We start from the raw sequence: 12341 nt of genomic DNA on the forward strand, positions 1-12341 counted from the left end.
TGTCATAGTGTCAGGGAGGGGGGGGGGGGAGCGAGGAGGGTACGAGAGTAGGGAGAGGGCTCTGTAGTAAAGGTGAGGGTGGGGGGGTTGTGGGCTGGTCAAACCTGTTGAAGAAGTTGTTGAGTTCGTTTGCCTTCTCCACAGTCCCCCCCACTGTGCTGTTCTTGATGTTGTGGCCTGTGATGGTTTTCACGCCGTTCCAGACTCCCCTCATATTGTTCCTCTCCAACTTCTGCTCCACCTTCCTCCTGTAGGTGTGCTTCCCTCAGGCAGCGTTTCACCTCCCGCTGTGCTGCTTTCATCTCCTCCTTCACTTTGCTCCTGAAGGCCTTCTTCTTCATGTTGAGGACAGCTTTCCCTATCCTAATAACAAACCCACTGTTTGCTATAGGGCTTTGGAGCGTGATGTCACAGGAGGCGGGCCACGCCCCCCGCCGCCATGACAGTAGGCCAGACAAAGGATACAGCTTCAGCTATGGTTCGTACGTGTTGTGTAGTCGGTTGCAACGTTAGATCTCACGATCGTGAAGGCAAGAAACTGGATAATGGGCTATCTTTTCATCGTTTTCCATCCTGGCGGCAACGTGAGGGATCCCATGTATCCGATATCACCAAACAAAGACGGCAGGCATGGATTGCAGCGGTGAGACGAGCGGATATCGAGTTCCGTGCAATCCCCAGCTTTTTGTTGGTTTGCTCACGGCATTTTCTTTCCGGTGAGTTCTAAATTAATTCATATCACTATTAAAAGGCTTTTAGTAATTTTTTTTCAATGCGCTGCAGTCATAGATAATGAGATAAAAGATGCTAATGTGTGATGCTGCAGAACCACGTCATGTCGACTGAGTAGCTTTTGATTTGGCATAATTGCAGGCAAACCAGCATATGAAATGGATGTAACAAATCCAGACTGGGCACCAACACTGCACATGGGGCACGACGACAAACCTGTGTCAGACTCGGAGCGGCACGCAAGGCGTACGCAACGGAAGCGAAAAAGAGCACCCATTGCAGGTAACCCCCCCCCCCCCCCACATAACTTAAAGATGAATCACACACCTGTCATTGGAATATTGGTGTACATTAACCTTATGTCTATGCACTATTTTTATCTTACAGGCTTGATGTTCGATGAAGGTCTGACAGAAGAACAACAACAAAATAACCATGACATGCAGGCAGTGGACAGCAGTTGGACAAGTGGAGGTTGACGTACCAGCTGCAAATGTGGACAGTGGTGATGGGAGTGACAGCGTCACGGAAGCTGAAGGGCAGACGAAGGATTGTGTGTACAGTCAACAGGGCAGAGCAGAAATAAACCGGCTGTTGGAGGAGAACAGACTGCTTCGAGCACAGTTGCAAAAGACAGAGCTGAATGAAACTTTCTTAAAGGACAATACCGAAAAAGTAAGCTATTACACTGGACTTCATTGTTATGCTGTCTTGATGTCCCTCTTCAACACTGTCAAAGATTTCCTGCCAATATCGAAGACACTGACAGGTTTCCAAATGCTCTTACTCACACTGATGCGTCTGAGACTTGATCTTCCAGTCCAGCATCTTTGTCATCTATTCGATGTGTCCCACAAAACACTGTCTTCTGTCTTCACCGATACCATTAATGTTTTGTATGCCCGCTTAGGAGCACTGGTGCACTGGCCTGAGAGGCACTGTCTGCAGGCAACAATGCCTCCACAGTTTACTGAAACTTTTGGAAAACGAGTAGCCATCATTGTTGACTGTTTTGAGATTCGAACAGAAAGACCATCTAATTTAAAGGCACGTGCACAAACATACTCTCATTACAAGGGTACACACACCATAAAATACCTCATCGGGATTACACCCCATGGAGCTATTTCTTTCATTTCCAGGGGATGGGGGGGTCGTGCATCAGATAAACACATCACAGAGAGATGTGGCATTCTTCAAAGGCTGTTACCAGGGGACGTAGTATTGGCTGACAGAGGCTTTGACATCAGAGATGCTGTAGGAATGATGTGTGCGGAGGTCAAGATTCCAGCTTTCACAAAAGGCTACTGTCAACTTGATGCAAGGGACGTTGAACAAACGAGAGCAACTGCCCACCTGAGAATTCATGTTGAGCGAGTAATAGGTAGTTTGCGCAATACGTTCAAAATGTTACACACTACAATGCCAATCCGATTACTCTTATCATGTGAGGCTGAAGACACAACATTTCTTGATAAGATCGTTAAGGTTTGCTGTGTTTTTGTTAATATGTACCCCAGTGTTGTTGTCAAACCAGGGCCAAATGACACTTGCTCCTGTTGAGTATTCTTAAAGCTGTTTTTTTGGATGTACAGTACATTGTAAATAGTTGTACTATGTGTGAAGTTGTTTTAATAAAACAAAAAAGAATAGTATATTTGTTTGTTTTTCTTTATTATAGATCTATTCACATGTACACAGCAATCACATAAAAATGAAATGCAAACTATTTACATCACACCACACAGCTGTCATCAATCTTTAACCAGAACATGAAACATTACAGGCTATTTAGAGCAGCACGTTGTTTCCAGAAGTATTTCCCAACAAGTTCAGGAAGGCACACTTTACGAAAGAAGTCTTGTGCTTGCTTTAAGCGCGGTTTCCAGAAATCCACAGCAGGGAAGACGCGAATCACAGCAAGGTCTCTCTGTGTCCACACAACGAGGTCACAAAGATGCACGCAATTTTTTCAAAGTACTGTCTCTTGGCGTCTGGGCACAATCGGTTGCGATAAAGCTCTTTGTCTTTTGCGCTGATTTTGAGCATGGTTCTGGCAGTCCCGAATCCAACACTCCAGTACTGTGCGCTTGTTTTGCTTTCTGGCTTACTGACATGGCGCCATGATCCCTGCGGCATGACATCAACTCCAAAGCCCTATTAGGATAACCATCTTAGCAGGGGCGACCGCGTCCTCACAAAAGTTGAGATAGTCTGTCAGACAGTGTGTCGCCCCCTCTATCTCCTCACCCTGTGGGTTCAGAAGCACATCCCAATCTGTGGTGTCATAACAGTCCCTCAGAGCATCCTCCTTTTCTGGGGTCCATCTTCTAATGGAGCGTGTTGTCACAGGCTGCCTTTGGACAAAGGGTGTGTATTGTGGCTGTAGGTAAACCAGATTGTAGTCTGACTTCCCTAGTGGGGGGACACATTAGCATACAGTAGGTCAATTGTCCTGTTGCTCCTTGTGGGACAATTCACAAACTGGTGAAAAGCAGTCAGAGTAGAATCCAGTGTGGCATGATTAAAGTCTCCAGATATAATAATGAAAGCCTTGGGGTGTTGTGTCTGCAGTCTTGCTGTAACTGTGCGTATTTTCTCACAGACAGCTGTTGCGTCGGCCCTTGGAGGGATGTAAACACACACACAGATCACATGACTGAACTCCCGAGGTAGATAATACGGCCGCAAGCTAATGCCTAGCAGCTCCAGGTCCGGTCGGCATACCGATACTTTAACGGAGACGTGTCCAGGGTTACAAAATGTACAAAATGTTAAAATGTAGACAGTGAGTCCCCCACCTCCGCTTTTTCCGCTGGCCTGTGTCCCTTATCGGCTCTCACGGATGTGAATCCACATAGATCTATGTTAGCCTGCGGCGTTAGCTTGGTAAGCCATGTCTCCGTGAAGATAAACAAACTGCACCCACGGTAGAGTCGGTGGTTGTTCAGAGCGCACAGGTCATCAATCGTATTCTGTAACAAGTTCACGTTGCCCATTATCACTGTCGGGATTGATGGCATGAATCGCCTTTGGTGATCCGCTTTCCTCACTCCAGCCTTGCAGCCTCTGTAGCTCCTGTTTCGCTCGGCTGGGATGTTGTGTCTCATGCCAGTCTGTGTCTTTGTGTTTAGTGCCAGCAGCTCCATTCTCGAGTAGATGAAGGAGCTGGTTCCAGAAGTTTTAAAAAGTGCGTTATCCATACTATATCTAAAAGGTAGAAAGTAAAGTAACTTGTTAAGGTTCAAAAATTGAGGAAGGAGAGTACAAAACACCATGGTCCAGAAGAGCTTGGTCAAACAATTGATTTTAATGAAATACACGCGTGGGGGGACCAGCTCCGTTCGCAGACAGCGCTGATCTCCGACTGATCAAAGCATAAGCAGATATTTGATACCATCAGGGCTTGAATTTAATGACGCCCCTTCAACGTCAGATACATTTCATACATAGGTCAGATCAAAACCACAATGACTTTTAACACAACTGAAACAATATGTGTAATATATTGAATAAATGTCCTAATCAAGAACCTCTACTAAAAGCTTAATCAACAGATATAAATGAAATAAAAGATAACAATGAATAACGTGGTTATTCAAATAGCATCATCCAAACAGCTCCTCAGAATAACCTGCACTTAGACTCTGCTTTCGGTTTCACTTCTGCAAAAGGCACACTCTGCAAACATGCAATCAGCCTGCAACTTAGTCTTTCTGAAAGACACACACTGTTTAAACATCTGAATGCAATATCAATGCTGTAGATTATATTATTAATGCAATGGTAATGATGATGATTATTAACAATAGCAGCAAAATAAGTTCCCTGCTCTCCACAAACTAAAGGAAGGTGGAGAAAAAAAAGTTTGAAAGACAGCGCCGTCTTGAAACTTCCAATGCTATTAATACACAGGTTTAACGATCAAAAGAAACTGAATCGTGTTTAGAAGATAAAATGCCTGTGTTCATTTAGTGCATTTTCATGAGGAGACAGGCTGAACAAAACACATGCTCTATTGTTCACATGTTAAAATGTGTGAAACGAGGGAAGGTTAGGGTTGAAAATGTTTGATTTATTTTACTAAAATAAGCAGTTATAATTATTTTCATACACACATTGTGAATGTGCTCATAAGAGTTGGCACTCAGTCTTTTGAAGGCCAAAAGCTTTGTTCCGCGTGATTGTCCAGACTGATATATTGTATACTGAAATGACTTAGAGTGCAGAGGGGTAATTGCAAACACACTTAAACACATAGATTATGATTAGAATAAGTCTCTGGGTCAGAGAGCTCCGAATATGATATTCTAAACCAACTTTGAATCACTAGAAGAACAATGGATAATAACAGTAGATTATTAAGGCTAGGCAAAGAGGTGTTTTTGTTTTCTGTCTCTTACAGAGAAAGGAGCAGACACTAGGTGAGGTCACGGAGATACGAGGATCCTTGGTAGCAGAAGCCGAGACTGCCAAGATAGCAATTGGGGTCAAGGGTCATGCCATTTGGGCTCCTGCTAGTCACCTCGTGAGGATTCTAGAACCACAGCAATAATCACGAAGGGGGTTGGTGGAAATACAGAAGCACTGCACCAAAGAGGCCGGAGGTCCTGACTTGGCTGAGTCAGAAAAAATCCTGGACCTCAGGGTATTCCACCCCTGAGTTTGAAGCAAGAAGAGGAAAAGAGCGGAGAGAATCACCCGTCCTGGAAGATTAGCTGTTTAACTGTAAAGAAGGTCACAAGAATAGAATAGAATAGCCTTTTATTGTCATTGTACAGAGTACAACGAAATTGGAGTGCCACTCCCTTGGTGCAAGTTTCAATAATAAATATAAATGTAAAATATAAAAAGTACAAAAAAACAATCGTAAGTACTCAAACAATAGTATGTACAATATATACAGGATAGCAGCATTAATATAATGACAGTATGAATAGCAGCATAATATAATGACAGTGACGGTATGGAATAGGTTCAATTGTCTGTGAAGGTTCTCAGTCATCCAGGTCATCGTAGTCAAAGGAGTTTGCAAAGAAAAGCGTCTGGACTTTGACCCTTTGACTCCCTCTTTGACTCCCATCACCCTTTGGAACACAAACTTGGAGTAATCAGGACCCTACACAACCGGGCAGAACATGTTCCCTCTAAGCCTGAAGGAAAAAAGAAGGAACACACACATGTAAAGGAAGCACTCAAAACGTGCGGCTATCCTAAATGGGCGTTCTTAAAGTCAGCAAAGAGGCACAGAAAAGAAGACCAGACACCAGCGAGGGAGGATAAGAAGGACAGACGCAACAACATTGTCATCCCCTATGTAGCCGGTGTATCAGAAAAACTCAGGAGAGTTTTCTCCAAGCATGACATCCCGGTGCATTTCAGACCCAGCAACACGCTCAGACAAAAACTGGTTCACCCGAAAGACAAAACGCCAAAACACAGACTAAACAATGTGGTGTGTGCTGTACAGTGCAGCGAGGAATGCTCAGACCTCTACATTGGAGAGACCAAACAGCCACTTCACAAGCGCATGGCACAACACAGAAGAGCCACCTCCAAAGGACAAGACTCAGCAGTCCATCTGCATCTTAAGGATAAAGGTCACTCTTTCGAGGATGCCAATGGTCACATTTTGGACAGAGAGGACAGATGGTTTGAAAGAGGAGTGAAAGAAGCCATCTATGTCCACTGTGAGCGACCATCTTTGAACAGAGGCGGTGGTTTACGACACCAACTCTCTGCCATCTATAATCCAGTTTTGAGATCCTTCCCAGACGCCTTAACGCCCACTCACATCCTGGGCCATCTGACCTCAGGAATTCGCATGATAAGGTGGGGCCAGGTTTCACAATGAACTCACCCGAAACTCTGGCTGATTGGGACCCACACCCAGTTTCACACCTTGGCTCAGGCGATTAGAGGATCATCAGGGGGTCCTTTTGTCCCTCTGTGGGGGGAAACTGCCACTAGGTTTATATCTGGGACTCTCCACCATTTGACCTTAGAACTGAAGAAGCTTCTCGGATGAGAGGTGAAACGTCTTCAAGCAACTTAAAGAAGTCCAGACGCTTTTCTTTGCAAGCTCCTTTGACAATAGGTTCAATTGTTTTTGTGCTTATTTACTACGGTGGTAGCTCTGGGAAAGAAGCTATCCCTGAATCTGTTTGTCCTGGTTTTATGTGACCTGTACTGTCGGCCTGACGGTAATAGTTCAAACAGTTGGTTGCTGGGGTGAGAGTGGTCCTTGATGATATTGCCAGCTCTGCTGAGGTACCGAGAGTTTGCAGTGACCTCCAGGCTGGGCAGAGAGCAGCCAGTGATCTTCTGGGCTGTGTTGATGCCCCTCTGCAGTACTTTCCTGTCCGCAGCTGAGCACCCTGCATACCATGATGTTATGCCGTACGTTAGGATGCTCTCTATGGTGGCTCTGTAAAATGTCACCAGCAGCCTCTCCTCCAGGTTGTTCCTCCTGAGCACTCTCAGAAAGTGGAGACGCTGCTGGGCCTTTTTAACCACCGCCGTAGTATTTGCAGTCCAGGAGAGGTCATCAGATATCTGCACACCCAGAAACCTCATGGAGTGTACCCTCTCCACACAGTTCCCGTGAATGTAAAGTGGGGCCGGGTCTGCTCTGCCCTTCCTGAAGTCCAAGATAAGTTCTTTAGTTTTTGTGGTGTTCAGTTGGAGGTTGTTAACTGAACACCACTCAGTCAGTCTGTTGACCTCATCTCTGTAGTCCGACTCATCCCCCCTTGAGATGAGTCCAACCACTGTGGTGTCATCCGCGAACTTTATGATGGTGTTTGAGAGATGGGTAGGGGAGCAGTCGGATGTGTAGAGCGTAAACAGGAGGGGACTCAAAACACATCCTTGTGGAGACCCGGTGCTGAGTGTGATGGTGCTGGACAGGTGGGGGCCGAGTCTGACCGACTGTGGTCTATTTGTCAGGAAGTCCTTGATCCAGAGGCAGATGGGGGTGGAGAGTCCCAGGTGAGACAGTTTCTGGACCAGGATCTCCGGGATGATATGATTGAATGCTGAGCTGAAGTCCAGAAAGAGCATTCTCACATAGCTCACAAGCCCCTCAGAAAGAGGTTCTTGTTTGAGCACAAAGGTGGCAGCAGGAAACAACAAGATTTGGGTGAAGCTGGAAAGTAATGGGAGAGTATTAGCATAAAATCACAAACTATTACGAAAGCTATGTCAATTGCCCGAATACAGCGGTCATCCCACATGTGGTCCATCCGTTAAAGGGGGAGAGAGGGCCCATAGAAAGAAAAGAAGCGTAACAACTAGGAGAACCGACACCTAGTGAGTATAAAGATAGCAATCTTCTGGCTAGATTGGCTAATTTAAAATACAAAAGAGCAAAAGGTGTTAGACTGTGTGGCGTGCGCAGCCGCCCGCCCACATGTATTCACTGAACCTGGTCCTCTGTATCCCATTGATACATGGGGGACTTGGTTGTATGTTTAAATTAACTGGAAGTGCTGTTTCTACAGGAAACTACTCCACTTTGGCCAGGCTGTCCCCACAAATTTACGACAAAACAGGTCCAGGACATTTCACCCCGAGAAAAGCTAACTATACTTATTTTAATTTTACAGTAAGCGATCAGGGAAGCCACAAGCACGACGCTGGAGATGTCGACTCTGACTGGTGATCCGCTGTGATGTATCTGTCCAGAGGAAAGGTAAATCAAATCGGTGAGTACAGGCTATTCGTCAGAATCCCTAGCTGGACTTCTGGCCTGTGTGTCATGGTACGTGTCGGGGCGCCTTTAGTTTTAGTGGGTGAAAAGGGGGTGCGACTGGGTGAACCCGGCATTGCCCAATTAACAGCGAAGCGTGGATGCCATGTTTTGAGGAAGCGCTTGATAGGCTCATTTGACCTTTCTGTGGGTTCACCAACGTGTATAGAGGCTATTGGGCTGCCTAGAGGGGTTCCAAACGAATATAAATTGGCTGACCAAATTGTGGCTGGGTTTAAAACGTTGCCAGTAGTTGTGGGGATTATTTCACTTATCCCAATTACTCCAAATTAGATTGTTGACCTTATTAATTACATCCACTACAATGTGCTTAGGTACGCAAACTTAACTTGTGATGCAGTAGAAGGATTAGCAGAGCAATTAGGACCCACTTCTCTTCTCAACAATACTCCCCCTGATGAAACTGTGACCAGAGCACTGGAAGGCCTGAAGACCTTGTCTCAACTCATGTATGAGCTCTTGGGAGTTGACAATCCGCTGGAGGAGGGGATGACCTCTTTCTCTGGGCAATGGAAAGGTTGCATTATGTCCATTAGGGTTTTCTTATCATAGCTATTTTGGTCATTTGTGGGTGTTGTGTGCTTTCTCTTGGAGGATTATTTGGTAAGGGCCCTGATAACAAAGGATTTGCCTTGAGTTTTCATGAACAAAGCACGTTTGATCTTATTATCATTGCAATTACATCATTCAAAATCTGAGGCAATGTGGACACCCTCTGGGAGTCTGTGCCTATAAGACAGCGGAGAACAGTGACAAACAAGCTGTGCGTTGATGTATTAGTCTACCAACAGCTTTACATCAGCTTTTCTATAACTCAGCCTCATTGTTTTCACTACTATAAAGTTCCTCCTGTAACTTTTATTGTTTCTGATAAGATCATATGGACTTACAATCTCATAAGATCTGTAAGTGTAAAATAACGTTCTTTCAGGATGATGGAGAACTACACCTACAACAGCTACATCCTCCAGTTAGAGGGCTTAAACACTTCAAAGGATTCTCTCTACCCCGCCTTTCTTTTCTTGTTTTTCTCCTACCTGTTTATAATGATTATAAATGTGGGCATTACTATTTTGATTGTCATGAACAAGAATCTTCACCAGCCCATGTATCTCCTTTTTTGCAACTTGCCATTGACTGATATTCTTGTAAACTCTATCGTGGTGCCCCGTTTGCTTATAGACCTTATGAGACCTCCATCTGAGCGCCTCATTAGTTATTATCAATGTGTTGTTCAGGCCTACATTGCGCACTTGGTTGGAACCACAAGTCACACTGTTCTCATGATTATGGCCTATGACAGATATGTGGCCATTTGTAATCCTTTTCACTATGTTTCCATAATGACCAACAAAATGATGATCAAGCTGACAGTTTGTGCCTGGGGAGTGGCCTTTGTTTTGGTCGGGATTCTTCTAGGTCTGACCACACGACTGAGTCGATGCAGGACTTTGATCACAAACCCCTACTGTGACAATGCCTCATTGTTTAAACTTTCCTGTGAAAGTGTGGTCATTAACAACATCTATGGTATCACTTTCACTGTGGCTCTTTATGTGGGCTCTATAGGGGCAATAGTTCTTTCCTATACAAGCATTGCAGTGGTTTGTCTGACCAGTAAGAACAAGTCTTTGAACAGTAAAGCGTTGAAGACCTGCAGCACTCATCTGGTTGTTTATCTGATTTTGACACTTAGTGGAATGGCACTTATTACTCTGCATCGCTTCCCTCAGTACTCAGAGTACAGAAAAATCTCTGCTCTTCTGTGTTATATGGTTCCAGGCAGTCTGAACCCCATTATTTATGGTGTGCAGTCCAAAGACCTACAAAAAGCCCTTTTGAAGTTTTGTGTATCCAAGAAGGTTTTGGCATCATAAACAGAATGTGTTTCTGTTTGTTTTTATAGAAATTCAACATCTAAAGGGAGATCATCTCTGACAGCTATTTTAATCATAATTAGATGGAAGTTAATGTTTTTGCTGCTGTAAGAAACTAATGTATAAAACTTTAGTCAGCATTTCAAAATGTGTGTATGTTTGTGTAAAATAAAAGCTTAAGCCAATCTGTGGTTTTGTCTCATTCATGAAGTTTAATTTACATTAGATGACGTTAAAGACAAAAGCAAATATTCGCTATCTGCTGGTAAGCCTTTGTTAAACACAGACACAAGGACTGTGCAGTTTTATTGGAGCTAAATACATAATTAGTATTTAAGAAGAACATAATGGTATGAAACCAGCAATAACACCCGGTTATACCGATGTAATGAATCAGAGTAATGGCCAAGAGAATACCTTTGCATGGGAGTAATTTTTAGTATTCTTACTTATACCATAGCTTTCATTTAAAACCAAAAAAGACAATCTCTGGACTAGGGATGGGTACCGGTGTCCGGTGCCATGATGGCACCGGTTCTGACATAAACGGTAGTAACCAGACCGAAAAGCAGCGCACATTTCGGTGCTTTATTTCGGTGCTTTTTTTTCCTGAGCTGTGATACACTTCTAGACAATCATTTTACGTTTCCGAGGATAGTAGGCGGGGCCAGGTACGTACGTTCTTTTATGCAGAGCTACAGATTAAAAATGCCCAAGGCGAAGCGGTCAAAAGTCTGGCTGTACTTCACAGCAAAAGATGCAAACTCAGCAGCCTGCAACAAGTGCTTTAAGCTGATACTGTCAAAGGAGGTAACTCCTCAAATCCGATGAAACACCTAGCGACGCATAGCGTTTTTTTCTCTCCAAAAACCAAGAAATGCGCTGTATTTGATAGCTTGCTGCGAGATCTCACACCGAGCGCATCTACTGCGGTGTGGTGCCTGTTATCGGACCCGGAGTTAGCAACATACCTAAAAACACGAAGAGGAGAGTCCTGGCCCCTAGCCCTGCCAGTGTAGCAGAAATGATGACGGATGATGATGGCAGCAGCAGCAGCAGCCGTTCTTCTCTGCGTGAGTAATTTACGTTGAGTAGGCTAACCACGTTATTAAATTAATGCATGTAAGGTGAACTAGCAAACATCATCATATGTACATGCGGCTGTCTTCTTGTTTGATGGCAGCTACTCCCTTCACCCTGGCCAAAAAGGCTAAAATGACCAAAGAAAAAGAGGGAAACAGCTGAACATGAGCGGTTTTTGGACAAAGTTTGTGTTTTTTCCATTGATTAAGCACTGCTTCCAGCCAAGAGTGATACCATATATGCCCTATAGCTGCAGAAAAGGCTAACATTGTTATCTTTTTACAAAAACCAAATCAAATCAAATCACTTTTATTGTCACATCACATGTGCAGGTACATTGGTACAGCACATGTGAGTGAAATTCTTGTGTGCGAGCTTCACAAGCAACAGAGTTGTGCAAAATACAATAATGTAAACAAGCAAAATACAAGAATGGCTACATCTGAAACTAATAAATATATGTACAATATATAATAGTATATGCATTTCTGGATGTGTATAGTAAATATTTTCCTACGTGTGTGTGTGTGTGTGTGTGTGTGTGTGTGTGTGTGTACACATATTTTACAAATTAAATAGAGTAAACAATAAATAAAATATATAAAATATACAGAGTTGAGACATGTGCAAAACAGTGGCATTACTGTACAGTATGGAGTGCATAATGTTAAAGTTCCAGTAGTGAAGCTGAGGTGTCTATGACGTGTTCAGCAGTCTGATGGCCTGGTGAACCAGCTGAACATGAGAGGTTTTTGGACCAATTTTGTGTTCTCCATTCTTTAAGCACCGGTTTGAGCACCGTTTAAGCACCGGCACCGTTTCAAAAGTACCGATTTGGCACCGGTATCGGATAAAACCTAAACGATACCCATCCCTAC

The 12341-nt window shown here is 44.0% G+C and overlaps 2 protein-coding genes across 3 annotated transcripts; both read left to right on the forward strand.

Annotated features, from left to right (window-relative positions):
• The first annotated feature begins 1167 nt into the window (after nt 1-1167).
• Nucleotides 1168-2338, forward strand: LOC146566327 (uncharacterized). The gene has a single exon (XM_085287875.1). It carries the CDS (start codon nt 1168-1170, stop codon nt 2293-2295), a length of 1128 nt encoding a protein of 375 aa, XP_085144001.1. The 3' UTR covers nt 2296-2338.
• Nucleotides 2339-9435: 7097 nt separating this feature from the next.
• On the forward strand, nt 9436-10736 carry LOC146566328 (olfactory receptor 8G17-like). 2 transcript variants are annotated; one of them, XM_085289963.1, is made up of 2 exons: nt 9436-10351; nt 10711-10736. In XM_085289963.1, exons 1-2 carry the CDS (start codon nt 9436-9438, stop codon nt 10734-10736), a joined length of 942 nt encoding a protein of 313 aa, XP_085146089.1. The 2 variants fall into 2 exon arrangements, with proteins under 2 accessions (XP_085146089.1, XP_085146088.1); XM_085289962.1 differs by lacking the exon at nt 10711-10736 and having other exon boundaries at nt 9436-10380.
• The last annotated feature ends 1605 nt before the right edge of the window (nt 10737-12341 follow it).

The sequence above is a fragment of the Mchenga conophoros genome, linkage group LG10, assembly GCF_057382185.1.
Source record: "Mchenga conophoros isolate Kocher_MC1m ecotype Shallow Benthic linkage group LG10, M_conophoros_male_GT1.1, whole genome shotgun sequence".
Lineage (NCBI taxonomy): Eukaryota > Metazoa > Chordata > Actinopteri > Cichliformes > Cichlidae > Mchenga > Mchenga conophoros.

What these genes read in the sequence shown, in the direction of transcription:
- LOC146566327 (XM_085287875.1), top strand. Translation starts at nt 1,168, where the DNA reads ATGACATGCAGGCAGTGGACAGCAGTTGGACAAGTGGAGGTTGACGTA.
- LOC146566328 (XM_085289962.1), top strand. Translation starts at nt 9,436, where the DNA reads ATGATGGAGAACTACACCTACAACAGCTACATCCTCCAGTTAGAGGGC.